General features: G+C 50.7%; 1 protein-coding gene across 1 annotated transcript in view; it reads right to left on the reverse strand.

Annotated features, from left to right (window-relative positions):
- Positions 1–13212, reverse strand: part of ITGA11 (integrin subunit alpha 11) — a 134361-nt gene extending 121149 nt beyond the window's left edge. The window contains exon 1 of the mRNA XM_025389804.1: positions 12841–13212. Within this exon, the coding sequence (XP_025245589.1) occupies positions 12841–12892 (52 nt within the window). The 5' untranslated portion in view covers positions 12893–13212. The remainder of the gene's footprint in view (positions 1–12840) is intronic.
- Positions 13213–17421: the final 4209 nt, after the last annotated feature.

A 17421-nucleotide genomic window follows, 5' to 3' on the forward strand; every position in this document is an offset into this window, starting at 1 on the left:
ACACTTGGTGCTGAGGCCTCTCAGGGAACTCCTGAGGCCCAGGACCCCTCATGAACCTGTGGATGAGGAAGGACCAACCATGCACTGAGTGTACCCATTGTTTGGAAATAGAGTCCCTGTTGTCAACTTCTTTCTCCTGTTACTTCTGGATTTACAATCAAGATCGAGGTTCTGGCTCAGGAAATGTTCACGGCAGCATGGAAGCACAGCCTCTAAAGCGCTTTTAGAAACATGAAGGCCAAATGTTTATATTAGAAGTGATCGAATGGAAGTCTTGAGAGGTTTGGATTCTGGCTCTCTTGTTTAGCAGCAGATGTATGACCTTGGGCAAGACACTCGACCTCTCAGAATTGCAGTCTCTGGAGTTAGACTGCCTGGCTTCAAACGCCAGGCTGTGACTTTAACATCCGGGTGATCTTGGCTAAGTTACTTAACTTCTATGTTAGCTAGTATTACTGTTGCCATTAACGTTTATTGAACACCTCATCCCTGCCAGACATTTTGTTTGTTTTGGGGCATTATGTCTCATTTTTATATTAATCCTACAAGGTAAACATTATAATTTTTGTTATACATTCTATATATTGTTATAATTTTTGTTATACATACTCTAAAGAGAGGAAGTGAGTTGCCCAAGGTCACATACTTAAGTGTCGAAACCAGTGTTGAAACCTTATGTCAGTGGAACAGGCTCCTAATACGGACTTTGTTAAGTTCAGACTCAGTCTCTCCACCTGTGCAATGGGTTTCATGTCATCTCCCAAGCCACCAGGGCAGATTCTGGTTTGGTGGTTCCCAGGGATTGGACTGTAATCTGGGGTCTATGTTCAGCTCCCACCATCTTCTCTGGGCACTCCCAGCTCCTTCTTGGGTGCTAAACAACATGGCCACATTCTGTGGCATATGGATGATGTCTGAATCACTACCCTTTTGTGGGAAACGAGGCCTTTTAAATTCCTGCTGCATGCCCCCTGCCCCTTGTTTCCTAGGAAGTCCCATTATATAACTAGGTTTTCATTGTGTAAAAACAAGGCCATTCCCCTGTCTCCTTGTGTCATCTCAGAGCCATAGTAAATAGTGCTGGACAGCATGGGGCCAGCTGGGCCGACCTGGACTGCCTGCTGGGAGCCAATTTACTCCTTTCTAAGGTTCCCCTCCCTTCCAGGGCCCTTCCTCCCTTCAGCAACCTTTCTTGCCCTGCCCATTTGTAAGTGATGCTCAATGGCCACCAACCTCTTCTTGTCTGGAAAGAAAGCCTTTGATAACAAGTGGCCAGGGAAACGTCAGGAATGAACGTGTACCCACCTAGTGGCCTGGGGTCATAAGAAGGGTGATTGGCTTATCTAAAAGGGGTAATTGATTAGTAAATGGGATTTCTAGCAACTGTGACGGGCTGGTGGGGAGATTTTAACTGACTGATTGATTCATTCTTGAACTATTTATCACTTGTGTACTCTGGCCAAATATTGCTCTGGGCCCTGGAATGCATAAGGAAACTCAACAGACAAAAATCCTTGTTCTCAGGAAGATTACATTCCACTGAAGCAGGCAATATACAACATGAATAAATAAAACAGGTAATAATGTGAGATAGTATTAAAAGCCTCAGAGGCCGGGCGTGGTGGCTCACGCCTGTAATCCCAGCACTTTGGGAGGCCGAGGTGGGCGAATCACGAGGTCAGGAGATGGAGACCATCCTGGCGAACACGGTGAAACCCCGTCTCTACTAAAAATACAAAAAAATTAGCCGGGCGTGGTGGCAAGTGCCTGTAGTCCCAGCTTCTAGGGAGGCTGAGGCAGGAGAATGGCGTGAAGCCGGGAGGTGGCGGAGCTTGCAGTGAGCAGAGATCGCACCAGTGCACTCCAGCCTGGGCGACAGAGCGAGACTCTATCTCAAAAAAAAAAATAAAAAGCCTTGGCGAGACTAAAGCAGGGAAGGGGTATAGGAGGGGAGTTTATGCATGGGAATGCATGCAGGAGGGTTGAATTTTAGGTAGGAGCCCGAGGTAAGGCCTCAATGGGAGAAGCATGTTGGAGTAAAGACCTGCAGGAAGTGAGCGAGGTTCTCGGGGAAGAGCATTCGAGGCAGAAGAAACAGCAAGTGCAAAGTCTAAGGTGCCTGGTGTGTTTCACGAACAGCCCGGAGGCCCTGGGGGTGGGGCGGAGTGAGCCAGTGGGGAAGGCACAGAGGATGAAGTCAGAAAGGCAGGGGAACCAGATCACACGGGACCTCTTACTCAGAGTAAGCGGGGAGCCCTGGAGGGTTTGGAGCAGAGCAGGGACATGACATGATGTGACTTACATTCTGGTGGCAGCCCTCTGGCTGCTGGGTGGGAGATCCTCAAGGTACAAGGGCAGATGCAAGGAGGCCAGTGAGGGGGGCTGTCGCCACAGGCCATGGGAGCTTTTCTGTCCCCTTACCCCTCATGTAACCTGACTCCTGGCCTTTGTCTTTTGGGCTGAGCAGAGTGGGGAAGACGGATGGGAGATCAGAGCCTTCACACAAGGGTGATGTGGGGCCAGCCTGGGTGGGGGTGGGGGTGAGGGGCTGGGTTTCAGATGGGCTAGAATGCAGACAGATCCACGCTGAAAAGAGAGGACATTATGTAGCCCAGAAATATGTACAATTATTATTATGTGTTTATTAAAAATTTTTAAAAACAGAGTTAAGAGCAGTGATACTCTCGGTGGCAACTGGGCCATGTTCAGGACGATGGCAGGGCCTGCTGCTGAGCCTGCCGGTGCCTTTGCCCCTGGCTGGCCTCACAGCAGGGTCAGCAGCAAGCACATTCCACAGCTGACGTTTGGCTTGTGGTCTGGCCTGGCCCTCTGGTTGGTTTCTTCTGCTCTAAGAGGCTTTTAAAGTCAGAATTTGAGTTCTCTTTAAGTTTGGGGCATGAATCACTGCTTCTGGGCCTGGAAAGGGGTGGAGGGACAGAGGCTCCGTGCTGTGGGGTGCTCCCTCTCACTCAGGCTCGCACCACTGAGGCACGTCTGTGTGAAAGCTCCCAGTCAAACCACTCCAAGTCCGACTACTCACTGGCATGCTCCCAAGCAACATCCCCCCTGCCTGAGATCCACCTCCACCTGCCCACGAGCACTGCAAAGTCATCGTTCAGGCCTGACTCAACTTCCCCTGTAAAACCTCTCGTCCTCTCACACCTCTCTTCAGGTTGGTGACACCGCCCTTGGTCTCCCAGACACCTTTCCTCCTCTGGTGACCGGGCCCTGTTAAATTCTATCCCCCTGGGTTCACTCCTTTTGCATCTCACCACCTCACTTCACTCTGGCATCCCCTTGCTGGGTCGCTGCAGTAGCCATCTTATCATTCCACCTGCTCCCCATCGTAGCCCTGCTGTATCCAGCCTCCACCTCCCACCTGAGGAAGCTCCTCCAAGCACAGATAGAACATGTCACTGCTCTCCCTCAGAAACCTTCCATGGCTCCCATCTGCTAAACCTAAATGCCTTAATCGGCTTTTGGTTTCCTCTCAGTGGCCTCAGCCCACTGTTCTGTTCTTGCCGTTCCTCCCAGCACACACTTCAGCATCCTGCCAACCAAACCTCAGGCAGTTTGCCCACGTGAACTCTCTACCCAACCCTCTTGCTGCCAGACCCAGTCCTTCTTGCATTTACAAACAATCTCTCTCCCACCTCTCAAATCCCAGAGTCCCTTATCTGTAGCTGTCTGGTAGTCATTACTTCCTCCCTTGCATTATAGTTATTTATACAAAAATCTCTCTCCTGCTAAACCATAAGCTCCTTGAAAGGCAGGAGTTATCTCTTCTCATCTTTTATCCCCCAGAGCACCTCCCAGGACCTGACTCACAAAAGCTATTGTGCTATCACCTCCTGGAGTGCATGTGCAAAGAAATTTAAGACATCTACTCTGCCCTTAAATAGCTTTCCATTTACTTGGACAGAGAGTTCTTTTGTTCCTTCAACACATCTTAATTGAGTGCCTGCTATGTCTGGCGCTGTGCAAGACCTGCTACAGCGGCTGATTAGAGATATGGTCCCTGTTCTCCTGGTGCTCCCTCTGCAGCAGGGGAGATGTCCAGTCAGCTGGAATACTGTGTGGTGGGGGAAGTACAGGATACCTTGGAATCACACAAGTGGGGCCCCACTTGACTGATTGAGGGGGTCACGGGAGGTTTTCAGGAGGAAGTGGTGGCCAAGCAGAGACCTGAAGAATAAGTGGGGGGCAGCCAGGAGAAATGAGGGGGAGGGTAGAATCAGACATAGACAACAACAGGAGTGAAGGCCAGGGACAGTTCAGCGTGTTTAAGAAACTAAGAAGCTCGGTTTCATTGGGGCTGCTGTTGGGGTGTGCCCGTGCCCAAACGTATGGCTCTGTTAGAGGTGAGTCCTGAGTGCAGGCCATTCCTACCTGGTCTGGTTGGCTCTGTCAAAGAGTCTGGGCTCAACCCAATGGTAGTAGAGAGTCACTGAGGATTTAGGGAGGAAAGGAAGACAACTCGTTTGTTTTTGAGCCCCACTTTGATGGCTGTGGAGAAAGCTCTGGATGAATGGGGGCAAGAGGGACAATGAAACCTGAGCTGGGGACCTCAGGGAGGTCCTGGAGTCCCCCTGCTCAGACCACCCCCCAGGCCAGCCTCCTTCTTGCTGATGGAGTGTTCCTTCCTCACCCAGCCTGGGCTTGTCATTGCTGGTGTCCCATCCCGAGTCAGGTGATTCCTTTGCCTGAACCCTCACTTCAACTTCAGCAGAGCCCAAGATCACAGAGTTGGAATGACCCTAATGGACTTCGATCAACCCCTGCCAACACCTCCCATAACCCCCTGCCCCAGTGCTGGTGCATCTGTCTGTGGACAGCTCTGACTGGCATCCTTAGCCAAATCAATCTATCTGTAGCTCTTCTTTGGTCTTCCTGGTCTCCCCCTTGGGACCACACAGGGATCAAGTATCTTATGCCTTGTAGGGGACACGGAGAGTATCACCAATGAATCACTCCCCACCTACCAACTCCAATCTGCAAAGTCCACCTTGCACTCAGCTTCTCAAACTCTCAAGCTGTGTCTCCAACCCAACCCAGCTGTGAAGCCCATAGCACTGCAGGCTGGGCAATCCCAGAAGAACTGAGAGTCAGGAGAACTGAGAACTGGTTAAATCTTGGCTTTACCACGGGTGTTGTGTGACCCTAGGCAAGTCATTTCCCTTCCCTGGAGAGTGTTTGGGTTTTTATTTTTATTTTTTTTGCTTGACTGGGGACTGGGTTTACATTATACCAGTGATCCTCCATCTTGGATGCTCATTAGAATTATTGGACAGCTTCGAGAAGTGTCCCTGCTGGCCCCAATGTGGAGAGTGATGATGTGTTCTGGGGTGGGGCCGGCACAACAGTTTTCTTCTACATCGTTGTTCTTACACTCACCCAGGATGAAGGACCACTGGATCTGCGGGTCCCTGCCTTCCCTCCTAGCACGGACCCTCTACAATTCCATGCCAGAATGAGATGGGAGGCCCACGTGGGCAGGTGAACAGGAGTCACCCCTTATTTAGAAGTGCTGACCCTGGAGCACCATGCCAATATAAATACCTGGGGCTGCCGAAAGGCCAGGAATTTTAAGTCCCAGCTTCTCAAGTCTGCCAAGGTGGAAGCTCCAAAGCCCAGAGTTGAGGATGCAGAGATCCCCTAAAAAGGTTCCCAAAGAAGTCTTGGGGCAATAACTGGAGACAGAATCATCTTAATTCCATGGCTTAAAAATGACCTCACGGCCCTGGCGTGTGCCTTTGGAACTGCTCCACAGACACCCCTGCCCTCCATGTACACCAGTGTTTGGGGTGAGCCCTGCAGTCTGTGGGATCCGTGGGGCGCCTTCTGCATGTTCCTTGAGGCAGAGACTGCGCTTTATCTAATTTGGAATTCCCAGAACTTGGAGGTGCCTGGGGCTTAGTGCGTGCTCAGTACCTGCTGGTGAAATGGACAGGCCACTCAGTTTTTTTCATCTGTAAAGTGGGATCATGGTGTCTTCCTTGCCAAATAACAGGCCTGTGGGGAGAGCCATGTAAGCAGGGCTGGTTTGATGAGCGCTTGGCCTGTACAGTGGCTGAGGGCCTCGTGTTCCGAAAGGCCCTGCACTTGGTGAATACTCTGCTGTGGCCATCTAGAAATTCGTAATAATTTTAGAACAAGGGGTCTCACATTTTCATTTTGCACTGGGTCCTTCAGATGAAGTAACTGGTCCCGCATGTGTCACATGTGGTTTGAATAAACTCAGAGAACCCTGTCTACAACCTATTGATGGGACTTTATTATGGCCACCGATCTCTGAATGTAGGTGGCTTTGAGTGCCAGGGAGAGAGCAATTCCAGGAGATGGAGAGGGAATGGAGACTGCTTTGTGCCTTTCTGCCTGGAGGAGGTGAGGGCAAGGGCTTCAGTTTCTCCATCCATCTAATGAACACACCTGTCTCAGCAGGACCTCTGGCCTCACCTGGCCTGGCCTGACTGACAGAAGGAATATTGGGAGTGCTCTTTGCAGACGGTCGAGAGCTACATCCACTTGCCCATTCCACAATTTTTCCATGGCCTTCCCGAGGCCCAGTCCTCTCATCTTCAGGGAAGAAATGGGTCCTGAAAATCCGCAGGGTCAGGATTTCTGGTTGTCTGGCCCAGCTGAGTGATGCTGCTGGGGGAAGAAAGCTGTCAGCACCAGCTGCGCAGGCAGGAACCCCTTCTCTGTGTCATCCTGTTTGGAATCCCGGAGTGCATTGCTATAGCAACTTGCCTAATTCACCCCACATGCCACGTGGAAAAACCTCTGCCCGCTTTAGAGCTGCATCACCCAAGCCACAAGCTGGGTTCTTCTACATTGTAGAACGAGGCTGCCCATCAGCAAGAGGGGCTGGGGTAGGACGTATCTGACCAGTGATGGAGTAGGGGGCTGAGTGGTTGGACTACACCAGGTAGGTCTTCGGGCCTCACCTATTTCATCTGCTGGCTGGCCCTTGTGCCTGACATCCCACCATTAGCCCTTTATTCCTTGGGCTCAAGGCACAGCCTGTTGAAATGGAAATCCCTCTGGGTAGAACACATCACATTGTCATCACTTATTAGTGTGGTTCAACATGAGTTAACTCACTAGGCCTGAAGCTCAAAGAAGGTTCTGATTAGCGGAATGGGAGCAGGCGGGGCAGGCAGGAGAAGGTCGCCAAACCTTGACTCTGAGAATGGGCTGGAATGACAGCCTCTGGGAAGTCAGTGTTTCAGAGTATTGGGCACCTGAGGGCAGGTGGCAGAGCCTGGTGGGCCCTGAGCTGGGTGGGGAGAGGGAAGGGGGAGAGACATTCTCACATAATGAGTCATCATAGGAGGACCACTTCTACCAAGCCAGCATCATGTTGGAGGAGTCACTGTCTAGCTGGGCCTAGAAACTGGTGCCCCTGTGGGGGTGGCTGTTTGCATACCGTCCCCAACAATTCCCCAATTCCTCAATTCCTCAGCTATTGAAGACAGCTCCTTCAACAAGGACAACTTACTGTCTTTCTGTGCTCTCAAGGTCCATTTCCTGAAGAGAGTATGGTGCATGGATTAAAAGCAGTGGCCCTTGTAATCCCAGCACTTTGGGAGGCCAAGGCAGGCAGATCACCTGAAGTCGGGAGTTCAAGACCAGCCTGGTCAACATGGTGAAAACCCGTCTCTCCTAAAAATACAAAATTAGCTGGGTACGGTAGCACAGACCTGTAATCCCAACTACTCAGGAGGCTGAGGCAGAAGAATCACTTGAACCTGGGAGATGGAGGTTACAATGAGCTGAGATCATGCCACTGCACTCCAGCCTGGGCGACAGAACGAGACTGTCTCAAAAAAATAAAATAAAATAAAAAAATAAGCAGTGGCCTTGGGATCAGACAAATCCCGACAATGCCTCTTAGGCTATCGACATGACCTTGGATAAGCCATTTAACTTCCTATGTGTAACCCGGTAGTGGAATGGCAGAATTGTAGTAGTGACTTCGTGCAACTGTAGCAAGGCCTTACTGAGATGTGAGAAGGTGCTTGACACAGTGCCTGGCATCAATCAAATATTAAATGATGGGAAGAGTAATAACGCTTCTGTGAGCTGGGGGTTTATTGGGTGCCAGACACTGTTCTCAGCACTTGACACAAATGAATTACATATGGACCATTTAACCTGATGGCTGTCCTGTGAAGTTGTTATTCTGCCCATTTTACAGTTGAGAAAAATGAGGCCTGGGGTGCTTATCCAGAGTCACCCGGGTAGAAAGAATTTGCATCTGGGCAGTCTGGGTCCTAAGCCCACACATATGCTGATTATTTCTCTGCTTGGTGAGTGCTTCAGTGAAGGAGGAAGTGAGAAACAGCACGGAGGGGGTTTGGCCTCACTGACTTTTTCCTCCAGGTGGGATTTCACACGTCCTGTGACTCAGGTCTTAAGTATATAGTAGGAAAACTCTCCACGGAATTTTTTGCAGCTCACTTATTTTAGATTTACAAGATGATCAACACCAGTCTCTTCCTCTCCTTCTCCTGTCAGTGGTAACAAACTTAATGGGCATTCGATGAAGAATTCACACAGTTAGTATCTGCATGATGGGGTTGTGGAGGGTCGCCCTTGGACCACAACTCTTATAGAAAGCACTCCATGCTGAAGATGTGTGGGTGTCTTTGGAGCTCACGACTGCTTAGGGAAAAGTTCCAAATGGCTACGAATCCTTGATGGTAGCCTACAGTTGGTGGGGAGTGGGTGGGCAGGGAAGGGGACTTCAGTGATGAGGATTAGCAGAGATACCAGTTTTGAACTGTATTAGAGGATTTTTAAGGCTCATTTTGCAGCTGACTTTCCCTGAGTCAGCCAGAGCCCATCACTGCCTGGGGAGGGTTATGATGGATCCTAGAACAATGTTCGACTTTGACTCCCAAAGTAAGCTCTGGAAGCCCATGATGAGACAATAACACCCAAAGTCAGGCATTGTGGCGAAGAAACAGGGGCTTTAAAAATTCCCCAAATTCCCTTCTACATAGCAAGAGCCAAGCCAGCTCAGCTTAGAACATAGTTTTATCCTAAGTGATAGGAGCTGTGGGTGTTGGTGGAAGGGAGGGAGAGTGGAAGGGAAGGTCCCTGCTGTTAGAAGAAGGAAGAGCTCCCCACTACAGGAGGGTAGAAAAAGAGGTTCAGCGAGGGCAAGGTTGAGAGGTAAGATACTGTCTGAGTTCTTCCAGGGCTCACGCCCTGTGTGGATGGGCTGGGAATGGTGGGAAGAGCGTGGAGATAGACATCCCATCTCTAGGGGTCCACTATGGGTAGAGTTGGGGGCATGGTGAGTAAGTAGAAAAAGAATGAGACTCCAGGACCCGCTATGACATGGAAAGATCCAGAAACTGCTCAGCTAATGATAGCTGAGGGGCTTGGCTGACAAGTTCCCAGCAGGTGGGCAATGGGGTGGCGAAGTGACAAACTTCCCGTTCTTCCCTGCTCTCCACTGGGAAGGAGAGGCTGGGAGCAGGTCTTGGACCTCAGCCTTTATACATCCGTGGTGTCTAGCACTGTGCTTTTCCACAGGATACTTTATGTTGGGTAGGACCTCCACCCACAAGGGCCATGTTGCATGGTATAGGCTTTCTCCATTTCCACACCACAATACATCCACATCAACAGCATACTGACTTCAAGACAGCCCCAATGGCAAACAAACAAAGAAAACAACATCCCTGAGTTCTTATTATGATCAAGAGTTTGGGCCAAGGCTTTAAGGGAGGGACTAGGAAAGTCTTAACTTATTTGGGGCCCTGGCATGTATATCTCCTCTGATTCTTCAATGCACTTCCTCTAAACTTCTCTTGTGAACGTGAGTTTGAAAATTCTATCTCTGTGTCCTTAGATCCTGAAGAGTCAAAACCTTGAGTGCTGCTGCTGCTGCTGATGATGTTGGAGAAGAAAGACAACCTCCTTGAGTGCTTAATACATGCCTAGCACTTTCTAAGCATTAATCTTTGTGACTCTAAGTTCTATTATTACCCCCACTTTGTAGGTGAGGAAACTGAGGCACAGAGCCATGGAGTAACTTGCCAAGGGCACAGAGCCCTAACTGGTAGGGCCTAGGCCAATCCCAGGCAGTGAAACTCCAGGGCCTCCACCCTTCCACTGTGTCTGATCTCACTTTGTGTCTTTATGGAGCCTGGCAGATAACAGGTGCTCAGCAAAGATTACGCTTCTAAGAATCATCACCCTTACTACAGACAGGTTATGACTGTAAAGCTCTGGTCAATTGATCTCCTCTCTTTTTGGACTTGATTACTTCTTTTTTCAGGCTTTCCTGATAGTTTTGTCTACCCCATCACGCTGTCCAGCCTGCAGCAGGAGCCCTGGGAGCTCTGGGAGAGTAGGTGCTCTGAGGTCTCACTCTCAATGTGGCCTCTGACAGATTCCCTGCCCAGACAAACTGCCATCACCAGTAGACAAGCTTCCCGGTAATCCTCACATTGAATCCATGCAATGCACGGATGAGAGATCAACATCAGTCCTGTCCTGGAGCCTGAGGCATGAACCCAGTGATCTTTGAGACCCTTCTGGTCTTCAAAGTCCACACTGACCAGAGTGGTTTAAAAATATTCATCATCTTCTTTAATTAGTCTCAGAAAATAACACTCCAAAATACGAACATTCTCACTTTAAGGCCCATGCACACTCTACACACTTTTTCAGGGCCAGTTCAAATGGTATCTCCTCCTCCAGGAAGACTTCCTTGTTTAATCTGGCCGAAATTGAACTTCTCTTGTTTGAACACCCAGCCCTTCGTTTCTCCATGCCATTCATGCCCTCGTGCCTCTGTTTAGCTTTCCCTGGCCTTGGCTTGTTCTCAGTTACAGGCAAGACCCAGATTGCACACATGCTTGGGCCCCACCCCCAGCTCCTTGCAAGCAGATGTCGTTGTTCCAGCATTGATTGATATGTTTAATGAATCCCATATTTCAAGAACACAACTGACCAGAAGTAACTCAGGAGTGGTTTTTGCCATATAAGCAGAGCTCTGAGTCACAAATCCTGTGTCTTCAGAGGTCCTTTAATGTCCTTGTTCTTCACCCCCTCCTCCTTGAGTAGCAATAACATTAACAACCATTGATTAAAGCCTACTGTGCACCCAGCCCTGTGTTAAGGGCCTTTCTTACAGTGCCTTACTGTATCCTGACAACTTGACTGACAAGGAATTTGTGTCTCCATTCCTCACATAAGGAAACCTGTTGGAAAGGTTGCATTACCAGTCCTATATTGAACAGCTAGCGGGGGATATAGAGCCAGAAGTGGAAGCCAGGTCTGATTCCAAAGCCATCGCTCTTAGCTTCCTGAGGTCCAGGCTGTCCTTAGCCCCTAAGACGGCCACTCCTTCCCAAGGTTCTGATGGAGCCACCTATCTGGAGTCACACAGGAGTGCGTCTCTTTTCTTGTGGCTGGATCTCGAGTGATATGAGGACGGCTCCTGGAAAAGATTCTCCCCTGCTGTCTAAATGCACCTAAATGGGCTTGGCCTCCTCCGCAGCTGGCTTCTAGATGCATGTTGGCCTGGTGGCAGTTCTTCCCCTGCTCTCCCTTCCAAGCTCCCACAACTCAATGCATCCATGATTGTTTTAAACTGTGACTCTAGGAGTCCACTAGCCAGAGGCCCATTCAACCATGGGCCCTCTGAGAAGCTCCTCTGCAGACCGACAGGAGGGCGGACTTGCTTTGCGTGGTACCCGGGGACTGGGGCAAACGGCTGCGGAATGGTCTCCACCTGAGCTCCCTGAGGGCACCTCTCCCACTACCACCGCATCTGAGCCCCACTACTGGCCCCAGCTCGGGCCTGGAGCCCACGCAGAAGGGAAGGCAAGGGCGAGCGCCCACGTCCGGCCAGTAACCTAGGCGCTGGCCCTTGCTGGAGCACTCGGACGCCTTCCACAGAACAGCATCACTGGCGGCCGCCCCCGTGGAGGGTGGAACCGGGGCTCCCGGCGTGGGACGGCCGGGGCCGGGGTACCCTAGGGAGGAGAGCCCAGGGCTGGCCTCCCGCTCCCGGCCGTGCGCCCCTCGGGCCGGAGGTTCCTGCCGCGCCCAAACACCTGGAGTGCATTAGGCGGCGGCGCGCGTCTAGGCGACGGCGGCTTTCCCCAGATTATTGAATAATTGCATAATTCCGAGCGCGGGTTGGGAGGCGATGCCGGGTCCCTACCCCCGGTATCAGGTAACGTTTCCCGGGGTCCTACGCTGCGTAGCTGGGTCCCGCCGCTGCTGGCCGGGCCGATGAGGGCTAGCCCCCGCCTACCGGCCATAGCCCAGGGGCTTTGCTCTGTCTTTGGCCGGAGGGACTTTGGGCAGCCCTCATCCCCACCCCTCAAGCCCTCCGGGGCCGCCGCGCCAGCTCTCCAAACTTTGAGATGCTTTCCCCGAGCCAGGGAGGGCAGCTGGGGCACACTCTCTCGGCGCTGTCCGCTTCCCCAGCCCGGGCCGCGCGCCTGCGGCGCCCCCGAGACACCCGAGTGCCCCTGGCAGCCGTGCGGGAACCCCGGCGTGGGCCTTGGAGGCACCCAAGGCGCCCAGGAGGGCCACCAGCTCTGGGCGCTTTTCAACTCAAGCCTCTTCAACTCTTCCCAAACACATCAGAGTCCCGGTTCTCAACAGCCTCCGCGCACCTCCCTCTTTTGCGAAACTTGACGGAACCGCTAGACTAGGGCCAGTCCCTGGGGGACCCACGTCCCCAAGAGCAGCCAAGGTCTGACCCTGGGAGGAGCGTCGCGTCCCGATGCTGGCCGCTGGATCCAAGCCCCGAGGGCCCAGGGAGGGACTCCGAGAGGCAAGGGGAGGCAAAGGGTGGGCACGTACCTGGCCACAGGCTGAGGGCCCAGGCCACCACCAGGCCCCTGGGCAGGTCCATGGCCCGCGGTGCGGCGGCGGGGTCCGGTGTGCAGCGGCGGTGGGGGGCGGCGAGCCAGAGCGGCAGCCTGCTCGGCGCGGCGCCTGTAGCCTGCACTGCGCCGGGCGCCGGGCTCCCTGACAGCAGCGGCTCATTCAGAGGAAGTGGGAGGGCTCGAGCGGCGGGGAGGGGCGCCGGACACCACTCCGGCTCGGGCTCTGGGCCACCTGGGCAGGCGGCGCGCTGCCTCGACGCGCCTCGACAGCGCTCCTTCTCCGCCAACCCCACGTCAGCCTCTGGAGAAAACTCCAGAGAACCGCTCCTGGGAACCCCCTCACCAGTGTAGCACCGCACGGCCCCAGTCAGATTCTGTTCAGGAAAAGTGGTTTCTATTCCCATTTCCCATAAGAAGAGATTCACAAAACTCAGAGGGTACCCAAGCTGACTCAGGAACACCTGCTGGAACTCAGGTCTCCCTTGGCCAAGTGAGTGGATGTCCCTCAAAGGTCTATTGTGAGACATCCCGGTGTCTCCCCGCACCCTGAGGCTTGAATTGTAGAGGCTACAGTGTTTCTTCGGACCCTGGAATACGTGCAGATTCGTCTCCACTGCCACTCCCCAAGCCTCCACACCTGAGGCATTCCAAAGCACCCAGGGACACCGTGCACCCCCTCTTACCCTAACATGAAGCTCTTCTTTGGAACCCTGCCACCTTCTTTCCCCCTTCTAATCACCGACAGTTAAATTCAATGCACATTTATCTCAAGAGCTTTAAATCCAGGCCGTGGACCTCCATCGCGCGTGTGGAGGCTGGCTTTTCCAGCAATGGAGTAAGCCAAGGCAGAGGGTAAGATGGCCAGGATGCAAGGAAAGCCACAGCACAGCGCCTTTTCCTCACTTTCTCAGGAAAGGCTTCCTTCACCCCCTCTTCCCGTCCCCACCAGGTCGGGTCCCAGACACATGTTGATATTCCCCAGCCCGTTCTCCCTCATTTCTCTTCATTGTGCTTAGCAGACGAGCTAGACATCAATTGGTGTGATTATTTGACTAACTTTTCTCTCCTGTGCAGACTGAAAACACCAACAGGGTACAAATCTCTGGTTCACAACGGAGTACTAAGCCCCCAACACCCAAGAACAAAGTAGGTGGATAGGTGGATGGATGGGTGAGTACAGGTGGTGTGTGGGTGCACAGAGGACAGAGTGTTCTATCTGGGAGGTATTGGAAGGGCTTCCCAGAGGAGACGATGTTCAGACAGGGCCCCTGAAGATGAGATGGAGTTTGAGAAGACTCAGGTTAACATAAGAGAAGTGGGCATTGTGCTCATCTCCCAACTTCACTCTCTTTCGGGTGGCTATCTGGGTTTTACTTCAGTATCTTCACCTCTGCCATTCAGCCACAGACTTGGGGAAGGCAATTCCATCCCTGGTGCGTGTGTGTGTGTGTGTGTGTGTGTGTGTGTGTGTGTAGGGAGGCATGCGGTTCAGGCTGAAATGAATCAGTATGTTGCCTTTTCCAGCCCATAGTTTCAGAAAGGGCAATATGACAAAAGAAAAAGGTTTTCCGGGAAGCAAGCTTTCTTGCCTTTCTGAAAGAGCCCCTAGAACAAACAAACAAATGAACTAACTTTCTCTTCTCCCCTCTCCCTCTCCTGCCTCCTCTCCCAGGCTGGGACAAGGAACTTTGTAAGCTCAGAAGTTGACAGGGTCAGGGTAGGGAAGGAAGATCTGGCCTCGAGATGAGGTGGACACTGGATGACAGAATGGAGGATCTTGTTAAACCTCTGAATGAAGCCACCCCTTAATCCCGCTCCCCCTTGGGACTTATCAGTTATGTGACAGTGAGTCCCCTTTACTGAGTTGAGTTTAAGCCAGCTGAGTTGAATGTAGAACACCCTCACAGCTAGGGAATGAGCTGCAGCCCACGTCCCTGTCTTGCACAAATCTCCAGGTGCATCAGAATGACCTGGAGCACGTGCGAAGAATGCAAATTCCCCAAGGATCAAGGCATGCTGGTGGGTGCCCCAGGCACCTCTGACGTGTGGGTGGTCTGCAGCTTGCGCTTAGAGTCTGCACGCTGCTTGCTAAAGGGGCGCGCTGTGGTGGCTGTCCTAGCTGCACTGCTGCTGGTCTCGCTGGTAACAATTCTACCATTCATTCACCTTCACGGTCCTCACAGGGGCCTTGGGATCAATCTGTGTGCTTTTGTGTAAGATGGGAGGGAGAGGGGAGAGGTGTGCCCTCATTTGTTCTTTCAACAAATCCTACAGAGCGCCTACTGTGCCCCTGTGCTCTGCAGGACACACGGGAGGAGAACCCCACACTAGGGGAGCTGGCGATCAGCCAGGGCGACGAGACATAACCACGTATTTATTTATTTAATCATAATCTGTTATTTATTAATCTATTTAAAGCCATTTATTATTTCATCACTCTTAAACATTATTTAAATCACACCCAAGGCAGCAGCATATGAGTGACAAGTGCACAATCCAGACTCTAAGGCTGGAGAACTGCAGAGAATTTGGTGAAGGGCTTTATGAAAGCTGTGATTTCTGTTGAATAATAATAATAATTCTTTACGTATACTCAGTGTTTTAATTTATTTATTTTTTCATATGCCATAAACTGTACCATAGAATCCAGTAGTTTTTAGTATCTTCACAAGATTGTAAAATCATCCTCACTAATTTCACAATATTTTTATCACCCCAAAAAGAAACCCTGTAACCATGAGCAGCCACTCCCCATTCCTTCCCACCAGTCCCTGGTAACCACAAATCTATTTTCTGTCTCTATGGATTTGCCTATTCTGGACATTTCATATAAATGAAATCATACAATACGTGACCTTTTGAGTCTGGCTTCTTTCCCTTAGCATGATGTTTCCAAGGTTCATTCATGTTGCAACATGTATCAGTATTTCATTCCTTTTTATTGCCAAGTAACATACCTTTTGTTTATCCATTCATCAGGTGATGCTTATTTCTGTGTTTCCACTTTGGGTTATTGTGAATAATGTGGCTATGAACATTTGTGCTGCCAGTCTTGCTGGTAACAGTTCTACCATTCATTAACATGGCATAATGTTAGCATAATACTCATACAAGTTTTTGTATGAACGTATGTTTTCAGTTCTCTTGGGTATACACCTAGGAGTGGAATTGTTAGTCATATAGTAATTTTGTGTTTAATCATTTGAGGAACTGCCAAACTGTTTTCCACAGTTGCTGCATCATTTTAGATTCCTACCAACAATGTACAAGTGCTCTGTATAGTGTTTTACTATTTTTGAAATCCCTTTCACATCTATGATTTAATTTAATACTCAACAGTCTTGTACAAAATTATATTTATTTTTTATGGATAAAGAGATTGTGTAGTTGAAGGTTCTTTCACTTGCAAGTGACAAAAATTCAACACAATCAAACTGAAGCGGAAAATAGAATGTAAAAGGTCGTGTAACTAGGAAGTGCAAAGGTGTTCTGTCTGCAGGTATGGTTGGATCAAGGCTCTCAAATCAATGTTACTGTTCTCTCTCTGTCTTCTCTTAGTTTTGCTTCACTCCATTTTCCTTTCCTGCAGCAGAAGAGTTTCTCTGTCTGTCTAGCAGTCCGAAGCTTATACTTTATAGATTCTAAAGCGAGAGAGACAGTCTCCCTTTAGTAGATCCAGCAGAAAAGTCTAGGGCTTTGGTTCATGCCCACCCCTGAACCAGTCCTAGTGTCTAGAGGATATGGTGCTATAATTAGCTCAGTTTGGGACACACACCCAGCCCCATGACTTGGGAAGAAAAAGGCGCCATGACTGACAGCCCCACCAAAACCACATATTACAGGAAGACTTTCCTAAAGGAACCAGGAAAAGGGGGATGGTGAAGTATACTGGACAGACAAATCCATGGTTACTAAAAAATCTAAGCTCAAAGTAGCAATAGATTCACCCAAGATTCCACATCATCTATGTGGCAGAACTGAGATTGGGACCCAGCATTCTGACAGCAGATTGAGAATTAATCCCAACATCCCAACTGGGTGGAGGGAGCGCGTATTTCAGGCCAAGACTGCATGAGCATGAGCTCATGCAGCTCAGAGACAGGTCCTATGGGCAGCTTCTGTGGCTCCCAAGCTTTCAGTCTGAGCATGCTTCTCTGGGAGGACCTTGGCTTCTCTAGGGAGGGAGAATGAGCAGTGGTCTGGAGCACTGATGACAGAGGCCTTGGCTCAGTTAGGACCAATGCATTCTTTTTTGGTTTTTTTTGGAGATGGAGTCTTGCTCTGTTGCCCAAGCTGGAGTGCAGTGGTGCAATCTCGGCTCACTGCAACCTCTGCCTCCTGGGTTCAAGTGATTCTCCTGCCGCAGGTTCCCGAGTAGCTGGGATTACAGGTGCCCGCCACCATGCCTGACTGATTTGTGTGTGTATGTGCGTGTGTCTGTATCTTTTTTTTTTTTTTTTAAAGTAGAGATGGGGTTTCACCATGTTGGCCAGGCTGGTCTCGAACTTCTGACCTCAAGTGATCCACCTGCCTTGGCCTCCCAAAATGTTGGGAT

This window comes from Theropithecus gelada, chromosome 7a (assembly GCF_003255815.1).
Source record: "Theropithecus gelada isolate Dixy chromosome 7a, Tgel_1.0, whole genome shotgun sequence".
NCBI classification, from domain to species: Eukaryota; Metazoa; Chordata; class Mammalia; order Primates; family Cercopithecidae; genus Theropithecus; species Theropithecus gelada.